The sequence below is a fragment of the Solanum pennellii genome, chromosome 9 (genome assembly GCF_001406875.1).
Source record: "Solanum pennellii chromosome 9, SPENNV200".
Taxonomy (NCBI): domain Eukaryota; kingdom Viridiplantae; phylum Streptophyta; class Magnoliopsida; order Solanales; family Solanaceae; genus Solanum; species Solanum pennellii.
Genome location: NC_028645.1, coordinates 7,369,475 through 7,381,849, shown reverse-complemented (window position 1 = coordinate 7,381,849; position 12,375 = coordinate 7,369,475). Strand labels below are relative to the sequence as shown.

General features: G+C 33.6%; 1 protein-coding gene across 2 annotated transcripts in view; it reads right to left on the bottom strand.

The window, feature by feature from the left end:
• The window catches only part of LOC107030536 (probable thimet oligopeptidase), a 32,029-nt gene extending 23,534 nt beyond the window's left edge, over positions 1-8,495 (bottom strand). Inside the window, exons 1-3 of one of the 2 annotated variants that reach the window (XM_015231807.2) lie at positions 8,226-8,495; positions 8,010-8,131; positions 488-651 (exon numbers count right to left, since the gene is read on the bottom strand). In XM_015231807.2, coding sequence (XP_015087293.1) covers positions 488-651; positions 8,010-8,131; positions 8,226-8,346 — 407 coding nt within the window. In that variant the 5' untranslated portion in view covers positions 8,347-8,495. Of the gene's footprint in view, positions 1-487; positions 652-6,071; positions 7,337-8,009; positions 8,132-8,225 lie in introns of those variants that run through there. The other variant, XM_027911809.1, reaches the window with a different exon arrangement.
• Between the last annotated feature and the right edge of the window lie 3,880 nt (positions 8,496-12,375).

Sequence of the window (12,375 nt, the reverse complement as noted above, 5' to 3'; positions counted from 1 at the left end):
CAGCTATTATACAGTACAAGCCATTAAATTTATGATTTTGCATAAATGTGTCAAGGAAGAAAACTTCAGACAGGCAATGAGCTAGACAGAGATCATAAATTAAAGTTTTTGTCTAATAATAGACAAATAGTAAAACAATGAATAGAGGATTCAGGGTAGTCTTGATGACAATGGAAGGTGAAAATTAAGATTTTTAACAAGATATATCACGTCCTCTTAATGACCAGGAGGATCACAGGTTAATACAGTTGTGGTTAGAAAGGTCAAGATGAAATGTGGATGATAATTCCTGATAATTTAGTTCCATGCTAGTTGATTTCAACAAATTATCACTACTTCAAATGAACAGAAAAAATCCATTTCAGCAGATCAAACTCGGAACCAGACAGTTCTTTGCTACTTCAACATACTAGAAAGAAGAAGACGAATTTGCAGTTACAAGATTTGTCGAAAGAAATAGAAGTGTTGAAATTTGCAATGGCAGAACCTGCACATTGTAATGTGAGCATCTATTTTCCTCTCTGTTTCAGCACTAGCTTTGCGTACATCCTCAGAAGCTGATAACCATTTAGGAAAGACACATGATTGGATCAATGGGAACTGCTGTGCCTCCAACTCTGCTAATGGCAATATCACATTTACATAGCCAACCTACAAATTTAAAAATAAAAATTCGGCTACATCTTGAGAAATGCATATCATATTACAGCATAATACTTAAAGCACAGGACAGTTATAAATAGCAATATTTGACAGGTCCACAGAAAAACAAACCCCTGATTGACTCCAAAAAAGTAAGCAGAGAGCTAAAGACTAGTTTTCGGCTAACAAGACTGCAACCTAGCACCCAAGTTAGTCCAACAGTCAGCTAAATGAAATACTTCCCTCTTCACATGATTAATTTGAACTCAACAAATATTAACAAAGTTTTAATCAGATTTAAACATAGGATAATATACTTAAGTTCTTTGACACTTGGGCATAGTATAGGTTTGCAACTTAATCCTCTACCAATGTATCTAAGACGGTGTTCTATATGGGGCTTTACGCAGCCAGCCAACTATTTATAATCACCCAAGATTCCATCAATTCTAACTAGGGGCAACCCCTGCCTAAATTGCAGTTTTGTTGTTGCACTAACATAAAGTGCCAAACATATAAGCAACTTATCAGCCGTAGTATTGTATTTAGTATCAGTTAGAAAAATCTTCCAGAATATAAAAGTTCCATTAGATAAATGTTTGATAAGTTTTATGTATTCACAACAAATGGTATGGTTAGAGAATGAATAATTATTCGCTGTCAAATTTGAGATTGCAGAATGAACTAGCACAGATCCAGCTAAGAGAGAGAGAAAGAGAAGTTTTCAAAGTGTATTACATAAGACACTACAATGTATTACATAAGACACTACAATGTTTAATATATATGTATAACTGCTAGTACGAACTCTCCTAATGAAAGGCCCAGGTAAAATCCAAGCACACAGCCCTTGGCAGGTCTTTCCCACCCCCATTAATCTTGTCATTCACAGTTTGGAGTTCGCTGGAGGCAAGATTCATTAAGTCAAGCTAATAAAATTTAAGTTCAGTCCCTTCTATTCATGTCTTACCTTTGCAACATTGGAAGAAGTAAGAAGACACAATTTTGAGCTTCCTAACAGGCCTACAAACCCAACTTGTCTATTTTCTGGCGTTCGGAAATACGCTGGGACAGGTATCACCAGGTTGGCAGCATGCTGGATTTACTTAAGTTTGTGGATTACACAACAGATAGAGTGATTAGAGAGTTGGTGAATAGTTCTCTAGCAATCAAGATGTAGAAGCCTAAGCAATTGAAGATGCCCCTCGACGCAACAGTCTTAAGACATAGAAAGTGTATGAATAGACACAAGATATGAGTCGACTACAAGATTTAAAGAATAGATTATAGTCGTAGAAGGGAAAAGAGGAACTATTGTCATATGACTTTTGGATATTGTACTTCCCCTAAATGTTTTTAATATTAGTGAATGATGTCATATACCAGGCCTTCTTGAATTTTTAATGTCAATCTACAAGTCCCAAAACCAAACTTGAAACTCAACATACTCCTCAAAGTTGAGAATCATTTTGTATGAAATTGGTGACCTCACAAGCTTACCCGCCCCTTAAGTAATCCACTGAGCAGTTCGCTACAAGCCTACAACCCACAAGCATGTAGGTAAACCAACCCACCATATTTTTTTTTTGTTTTTGCTAAGGTAAAGTTTGATATATTTTTTTTTGATGACCGTGGTGTCCGGGCCAGTTTTCGCGCACTTCAACAACTAATTTCACGGGATATCTACCACCTCTCTCAGCAACATGTACCATGTAACTTTGTCCACCAAGGCAAGGACAGATGGCAAGAATCACCAAGTGTCCTTTTTGTCTCCGCTAAGTTTTGAACTTGAGACCTCATGGTTCTCAACCACTTCATTGACCACTTATTGAATTTCATACTTTGCTTGTGAGCTCAAGCTATATTAATGGCGGAAGCATTTTGAGAGAAGATAGAAGAGAGAATTTTATTTCATAATGAACCAACTCTGTGAAGTTACATACAAGAGTATTTATAGTGTGATTGAAAAGATCATCACAGCTGGACACTTTAGTATCGAAATTAGTTACAAATCTAACCGACTTTTATTCCCACTAACTACAGCTAACAACTAAGTAGCATATACGTGTCAACTTAACCAACTAATTTCAATATTCCCCCTCAAGCTGGAGGGCGTAATAGATCAAGTACTCCCAACTTGTTTAACAGAACCAACTAACTTCAATACTCCCCCTCAAGCTGGAGGTTGTAATAGATCAAGTACTCCCAGCTTGTTTAACAGATACACATGTTGATTTCTTCCAAGACCTTTTGTGAGTAAATCAGCTTGCTGATCTCTTGTTCCAACATGTTGAGTCCTCACTTTGCCTTCTTTGATTTTGTCCCTTACAAAGTGACAGTCTATTTCGATATGCTTAGTACGTTCATGAAAGATTGGATTTGCTGCAATCTGAATGGCAGCCTTGCTATCGCAATACACATCCACAGGTTTCTTCACTTCAACTCCCAATTTACTAAACAGCCCTAGCAGCCAAACAATCTCAAATGTTGCAGTGGCTAAGCTTCTGTACTCTGCTTCTGCAGAACTCCTGGACACTGTATGTTGTTTCTTTGATTTCCATGATACTAATGATTTCCCAAACTTAATCAAGAACCCTGTCACAGATTTTCTGGTGTTAGGGCATGCAGCCCAGTCAGCATCACAAAAACAACTTAAGGAATCAACTCCATCACTGCTCATCATGATTCCTAAACCTGGTTGTTGCTTCAAATACTTCACAACTCTGATTGCTGCATCCCAGTGTGATTTCTTGGGTGCCTGCATAAATTGGCTAAGAGTCTGCACCACCAAACTTATGTCAGGCCTGGTTATTGTTAAATATAACAACCTACCAATAACCTTTGATATCCAGTCACATTTTCTAACAATTCATCAGTGTTATTTCCAGTACAACTGTCATAGTTAGCTAAAGTAAATTCTGATTTATATCCATAGGAGTACTCACTGGTTTTGTACCTCCTAGCCCTAATTCAGATATCATCTCTACTACATATTTTCTTTGATTCAAAAGTATCCCTTTATCGGATCTCAACACCTCTATTCCCAGAAAAAATCTTAGCTCTCCTAAGTCCTTGACCTTGAACTTTTTGTGTAGAGCTTCTTTTGTTTCATGTATGAGTGCTTCATTGCTTCCTGTGATCAGTAAATCATCCACATATACTAATGCTATCACAATTTCATCTTGCCTCCTTTTAGTGAACATTGAGTAATCATACTTGCTTTGACAGTACCTTGCATCCACTAATGCTTCTGATAACTTGATATTCCATCGTCTTGATGCTTGTTTTTAAGCCATATAATGACTTGTTCAGTTTGCAAACTTTGGTCTCCCCGTGTCTTTTGAAAACTTGAGGAAGTTCCATGTACACTTCTTCATTCAAGTCCCCTTGCAAGAATGCATTGAAACAAATTCCAACCTCTCGATGCTGCCAGTGCAATCACTGATCTAACTGTGCCCATCTTGGTCACAAGTGAAAAAGTTTCACGATAATCAAGTCCTTCCTTTTGACTATATCCTTTTGCTACTAGCCTTGCTTTAAGTCTTTCTATCTCCCTATTGGCTTGATACTTTATCTTGTACACCCATTTTGATCCAATAGCATTTTTTCCTCTTGGCAAATCAACTATTTCCCAAGTATTGTTATCTTCTAAAGCCTTAATCTCATGCTTCATTGCTGACACCCATCCTTCATCCTTGGAAGCCTCTTGAAAATTGGTTGGTTGTATGGTTGCTGAAAAATTGGCAATATCTTCCTGCATTTAGTTGATAACCTGTGATATGTCATATGATTTGAAATAGGATATAATGAACTCCCTTTGTTTTTAGTTGTCACATAATCTTCATGCCACAAAGGAGTTTTTGTAGTTCTCTCAGATCTCCTTAATGATGGCTCAACTCTGTGTTCATCAGATGGCTCAACTCTGTGTTCATCAGTCACCTCAGCATGCTCTTGAATCAAGTTGTCATTTTGTGTTGTATCATACACAGCTGCATCATCATCATTCATCTCTGCAGCATCATGATTATCATTGTCTTCTACAATATCATGATTATCACTGTCTTCTACAATATCAAGTTCTATTTCTTCCTCAAGAGGCACATAATACATATCATCTGCATGATCCAGTGGTGTACTTCCCCCATCATCAGATGATGTGGGAATGGTGGTAGCAAAAGGAAATAGATGCTCCTTGAAAACAACATCTCTATTTATAAAAAACTGTTTGGTAGTACAATCAAGTAACTTTTAACCTTTTTGAGTAGAAGAATACCCAAGGAAAATTGATGGTCTGGACCTTGCATCAAACTTGTCTGATTTCAGTAAATTTACAACATAACACAAACAACCAAAAACTCTTAGATGATCCAAAGAAGGCACCTTTTGATATAGCATCTCATAAGGAGATTTCCCTTTTAAAAATTCATTAGGCAGTCTGTTAATAAGATAAACAGCACCATCTACACATTCACCCCAGTATCTAGAAGGTATTTGAGCTTGAAAATTTAAAGCTCGAGCAACATTTAAGATGTCTCTATGCTTTCTTTCAACCACTCCATTTTGTTGTGGAGTGCAGACACAACTACTTTGATGGACAATACCATAAGATGTAAACAAATCATGACACTATTTGTTGAAAATTCTGTCTCATTATCTGATCTAACAGTCTTTAAACAGGCATTGAACTGAATTTTAATGAATAATAGAAAATTCTGTAAAACAGTGATAACATCACTTTTCATCTGCAACATATGAATCCAAGTGTATCTGGTACAATCATCCACAATAGAGAGAAAAAAACTTTTTCTATCATGAGTAGGAGTCTTGTAAGGACCCCATACATCAAGATGTATCAATTCTAAAGGAGATTTACTTCTAGAGAAGCTAGTTGGAAATACCAATCTACTTTGCTTAGCCAATGGACATATTAGACAATCTGCTTTGGGATTTATTCTCTGAGCAAACCCAAGTTTCTTCATTACTTGGAAAGAAGGATGTCCTAGTCTTTGGTGCCAAATTTCAGTATCTTTTGCCTTATCTAAAGACAATTTTGTACTATTGGTTGAACAGATATTATGAGACTTGACAATGTACAAGCTTCCTTCCTCTTTACCAATTCCCTCTCACTCTGCCATTGTAAAGATCCTAAAATATACAAAAGTCAGGAAAGAAAGTGACAGAGCAGGGTAGGCTCTTGGTTAGTTTGGAAACCGATATTAGGTTGTATTTGAAGTTTGGGAACTCTGAAATCCCTATATGAGTGATTTTAGAATTTTCACCATTTGGCAAGTGAACCTGTTGATTACTAGAACAATTAACCTTCATCGAACGCTTTAACATGTCCAGATTAGATGCAATATGATCAGTAGCACCGGAATCTATGTTCCATTCTTTTGAAGAGAATGCAGACAATAGAGATGTAACGGTACCTGCCAGATTGTGTTGATTTGTGTGTTCCTTCTTCTCATTCATCATTCCTTGAATTTGCTTGTACAGTTCATCTGAAAAGAAAGGACCATTTCTCCCATATAACTGCTGCAATTGTTTGTATTGTTCATCTGTGAAAACTTTATCACTAGCTCCATTCTTCATTGAGCAACTCCCTTCATTTTCAGTTGCACAGTGTCTCTAATCACCACTTACAACATTATTTGCATTAAAATTCTTTTGTTTCTGGAATTGTGAGTTACATGGCTTTTTGTTCCTATCATCATGAGTCCCCTTTTGCTCCTCTGGACGACCAACTAACCAATAGCAATTTCCTTTTACATGTCCTCCTCGTCCACAATGATCGCACTTGATAAAAGGCTTTTTACCTCTGTATGGTTGTCCTCTGTTGATTTGCATAGCAAGATGTTCACTATTTCCCCCAATAGCTGGAAAAGGACATGATCTCTGACTCTCATCCTCACTAATCATGGCATACGCTTGATTTAATGATGGTTCAACAGTTTTGAGCAGTAATTGTTTGCGTACTTGCTCATAAGAATCCTTCAAACCACTGAGAAATTGAAGTAGTCTCAGGCCCTGAAGATGTTCAATGTAATCCCTAGATTTCACGCAATTACACCAGGTGTAGGAACCAGATCATCATATTCAGCCCAAACTTCTCTCAACTTTGTAAAATATTTAGCTATAGAATCAGTCCCTTGCGATATCATCGCGATCTCTTGATGTAACTGAAAAATTCGAATTCTGTTGACTTTATCGAACCTTTCCTTCAGATCCTCCCATACAAGATGTGCATTTGACGAATACACAATCCTACTGAGAAGATGCGCATAAACTGTGTTCATAATCCAGGATAAAACGATCGCATTACAAGTCTCCCAATCTTCATGTAGATCAGTACCAAATTGCTCCTTCCTACAGGTCCCGTTAACAAATCCTAGTTTCCTTTTAGCTTGCAAAGCTATTGTCATAGATCGTCTCCATAACCCGTAATTTTCAGATTCAGTCAATTTCGTGGGAATCAACACCAATCCTGGAGTATCTGACGGGTGAACAAACAACAGATGTGTGTTATTGATTTTCTCAGTAACTACCTGAGTCTGTCGATCTTCAGCTGGTGCTATTCCTGAATTTCCAGCCATTTTGAATCGCAATTTGAAGAATTTGTTTGTTTGAGCGTGTAATTCCAGTTATCACTGCTCTGATACCATGTTGAATTTCATACTTTGCTTGTGAGCTCAAGCTATATTAATGGGGGAAGCATTTTGAGAGAAGATAGAAGAGAGAATTTTATTTAATAATGAACTAACTCTGTGAAGTTACATACAAGAGTATTTATAGTGTTATTGAAAAGATCATCACAGCTGGACACTTTAGTATCGGAATTAGTTACTAATCTAACCGACTTTTATTCCCACTAACTACGGCTAACAACTAAGTAGCATATACGTGTCAGCTTAACCAACTAACTTCAATACTCCCCCTCAAACTGGAGGGTGTAATAGATCAAGTACTCCCAGCTTGTTTAACAGAACCAACTAACTTCAATACCACTACGCCACACCCTTAGGTGCAAGGTAAAGTTTGATATGTATGTGTCAACATCAAGAATATGCTTTCCTGTACAACAGAGTACACACCTACCCACCAAAGTTGGAGCAGAAGGAAGCATACTAAGTGTTGCAGCAGAGATTTAAGAGTAAGATCTTCATGTTATTAATTATACTTCAGCCACTCAGCCATGACCTCAAACTTGAGAATCATTACAATACAAAGTCCATTCATTTTCAATTTCATGACAAAAAACAATCACCTTAGTACCCTAACCAAGAAAAACAATATATCCAAAATATTAGAATAAAATGGACATCCAACATTCCATAATGCAACTAGGCACAGTTAAACACAATAAGTACCTTGTCAAGTGGAATCGAAGCAACAGCATCATGAACCTGTTTCGATTTTTTAATTATGCTTTCTGCCAATTTCATAATTTCAGAAGCAGATAGGTCCACTCGAACTTTTGAACCTGGAACATCTGCAATTGAATAAAGAGAACACTTTTAATTCCCAAATTATCACCAATGGTTCCCAAATCTGTTTAAATAAACGAGCAAGCAAAGTAAAGTAACCTTTTTTCTTTCGATGTTTGTTGTTGATAGCGGAGATAGCAAAGTTGACTGCAATAGCAACAAGAGCAGCGGCTCCTGTCAAAGCAATGAGATTGTTTCTATCTCTCTTCTGCTTAGCCATTTTCTACTCCCTTCAATTCTACTTTGTTAATCTTTTGCCGAGAGAAGAAAGAAGAGCTGCTGCTAAAATCCAATTCTGCAGAGTCTCTGTGTCCCCTTATTCTTGATTTTCTCACCGAAACATCAAATGGGAGGGAAATTTTAGTGACTTTTTTTTTTCTTGAGGTGGACTAAGATGCTGACTGTACAACTAAGATCATTGGTACTGGGCCTTTTATTTTATTGGGCCGGAGATTTTCATTATAATTGTGTCATGGTCAATATCCCGATACCTCGCGTCTTAATTTTGGATACATCACTTAATATGTTGATATATCGTGTAATCTTGATACATCGTGTATCATTTTTCTAATACATCTCAATACATTGTGTATAGTGATGTATCTGACCGATATATTGTGTAAAGTGATGTATCATATCCCGATACATGGCGTATAATGATGTATTGACTGATGCATCATGAAAAGTGATGTATCTGAGAATAGGAGAAAGTATATTTTTTTGTAATTTTTTCATATAGTAGTAAATTTTAACAAATATGATAAAAATAAATTGTGTATTTAGATAATTTTTTCACTGTTTAATTTTGAGAAAAATCCAAAAAACAATTAATATTATGTTGAAATTAAGTCTTCTTGGCTATACTTTCATTAGTTATACTTGGGAAAAGGATTTGATGTTTTTTAAGGGTCGTTTGGGTTTGAAAACATCTAATTTAGTATATCTTTTATATTTTATATCAATATTTATATTGTATTAAAAGTAAGAACACCAACAGTACAATAACAATAAAGTATCGCACTAGATGTGTAGCTACGAGATTTTAAGAGTGACTAATTTTTTATTTAATAATATTCACATTATTTTTAAAAATAAAATATTTATGCTTTGATATTTAAGTATAATACATGTGCGTCTAAAATAGTTATAAATAACAACTTGCCAAATACAAAATGTAATTTGTTTTTCTTCAAACAAGCTAAAGAGAAAATTGAGATAGATGAGTTGAAATAGAAGAAACATTACGATTTAATTTGAGTTGGTCTCTAATCAAAATAAAAATGAACCAATTTAATTGGTTCTAAAATTATTTAAATAAAAATGATGATTGACATTTATGGGCTACAATGCACGCAGTCCTACGAATCACATAACTCATGACTCATGTTGATCATGACTACTACAATTTTACTTTTCAATTAATTATTCTTTCTTTATTTCTGTAACATTATATTTTATTTTATGTACAATTGAATAAAAATCTCTTGTTCTTTAAATTTAAATGATAAATTTAAAAATAAATTAAATCTACTTGAATCGAAATCAGGCATACTTCACTTTAAAACTGATAGCACAATTATAAACAATAAAATTCAAATCAGGCATACTTCACTTTATCAAAATAGTTGATTTTGAATAGTCAAAGTAAACTAATAGAATTTGACTTTATTTCACAGTGAATAAAAGGAAAATAATTTAAAAGATATCAAATTAATTTTAATATTAATTTGCTTACCATTATTTAATTAAAATAATGGTAACACAATCTTCTTGATTTTCGCCGTAAATGTAAAAGAGACATAACTAGAATACTTCATTCTATACGAATGGCTCATCCATCGAGCTACACCACACAAAAGATAAAGAAAAAATGAAATTCATGAGAATATTGATAGTGATTGTTTTGGTTGTACTACAATAAATTTGATTATTAGGGATAAATAATTTCGTCATTAATAAATCATATTTTGTCACTAAAAATTCTGTGTGACGAAAAATAATTCGTCACTCAGTCGTCACTAAATGCATATCTCTAAAAGTATACAAAGACGATTTAGTGCTTCGTCGCTAAAAGTATTATATTAACTACAAAAATAAAAATCGTCCCAAAATGCTTAAACATTTGTGACAAATTTATTTGTTGAAAAAAGTATATATTTTGTAGTTAATAGTATGTTTTGTCACTAAAAAGGTTATTATTACCGACAAAATTATATCGTCACTATTTATTTTACTTCAATCGGTGACGAAATCATTGTCTCTAAAGTTTATATATTTCGTAGTTGAACAAAATCTAATTTCGTCATTCATTGAAACTAATTAGGGTTCTTGTATTATTATTTAATTTCTCATTATCTCATAATAATATTAGTTTCAATTTCACCGAAATTTCATACAATCTAATATTTTTCTCTTTGTGTTTTTCATAATCGAATTTCTTTAATGGATTTTGTTTGTTCATGTATCTAACTTAATTCTTATTTTATTGTGATACATTTATAGATAAATTTTGTTTCAGCTTACATACATCCTTCTTTCACAACCTTATTGTATTAGATATGTTACCATCAACTACAAAATGATACATTATGTAAGTTATACATATCTTTCTAGGCAAATAATACAATACATATCAATTTATACGAGATACATAATAGCAATGTATCATGCACTAATATTTTAGATATGATACGTAAATTCAAATTTATACTAAATGTATCAATTACATAGCAACTACCACATGGTAATGTGTAGATCTCAAATCTAACATTTTATAGGCAACAATTACTTATTTAATGTATCTAGTATAAACACAATACTTATCAATTTAAACGAGATACATAAACAGTAATGTATCATGCACTATTTTTTTGATATGATACGTAAATTCGAATTTATACTAAATGTATCAATTACATAGCAACTACCCCACAATAATGTATCTATCTGAAATCTAACATCTTATTGACAATAATTATTTATTTAATGTATCTTGTATAAATATAATACTCATCAATTTAAACAAGATACATAAATAGTAAAATGCTAATTAGCAAAGATATTTATGATGTATCTTCTCAAATTTTTCAACAATTTTGAATCAAATTTGTAAAGATCTTCAATAGACTAGGAGAAGAATTTTGAATCCCAAATTTTTAAACAAATTCGAATCAAAATTGAATAACTGAGAGAAGAAATTAAGAATCTTCAATCTCAAAATTTTGATAATCTTGAATCAAAATTGAAAGGATCTTCGATGAACTCGAAGATTCAAAAAGATATTGTTTGACCAACAACAATTTCATCACTTTTGTATTCTTCATAACTCACATCGCTCATCCAAATTTTCGACAAAAGTTTTTGAATCAAATCTGAAAGGTTTATGGTTGAACGAGGGAGCAATTTGAAATTTTGAATTTCATATTCTATTAGGATTTTCCTCTGTATGATTGAGAATAAGAGAAACATAAGCGTAATTTATGGGATTTAATTAATTTTCAGATTTTATTCCTTTTTTGTGCAACAGAAAGATTTTATCTTGTATTTGAATTAATGTATTCGGATAGTTATTTATGTCTTCGGAAGATATAAATTTTAAGAAATTATTGTAACTAGAAAAAAGTAGGGATATAATGTAATTTAATATTCGGGAAAGGGTCATATTTGTCCTTGAACTCATAGAAAAGGGTCATATTTACCCTTGTCATACTTTTGTGATATATTTGTCTTTACCATTCAACTTTGGGTACATATTTGCCCTTATACAGTTAACTTATCATGTCATCCTTTTTATTAGTCTATGTGGCGCTTACATGGCTCCATGTGTATATACTTTTATTATTAAAAAAATTATTTTCTATTTTGTATTATATCTGACCCATTTAGTAAAATCTGACCCAACCATTGTGAAGATCTATTAATAAAATTCGACCCATTTATAAAATTCGACCCAACTAATGTGAAAATCCATCTGCCCTAATTTCATACCCTTTAGCTGAACACTCCATACAGTGAGAAAAGGCATTCATGTCTTGATAGAGAGAGATCCAACAAGGAAAACTATTCACATATTAGTATAAATACTTCTCTCAAAGAAGATCTAGCTGTATATCAAGAAATCCCATACTCTGAATAGCCCAACCAATTAACTTAATTACCGTTTAAGAAAATTTGCAGCAACAATTAGTGTTACAATTCAATTTTGGAATCGCTTATTTTTTAGATATCGAAGAAAATAATCCTATGAACC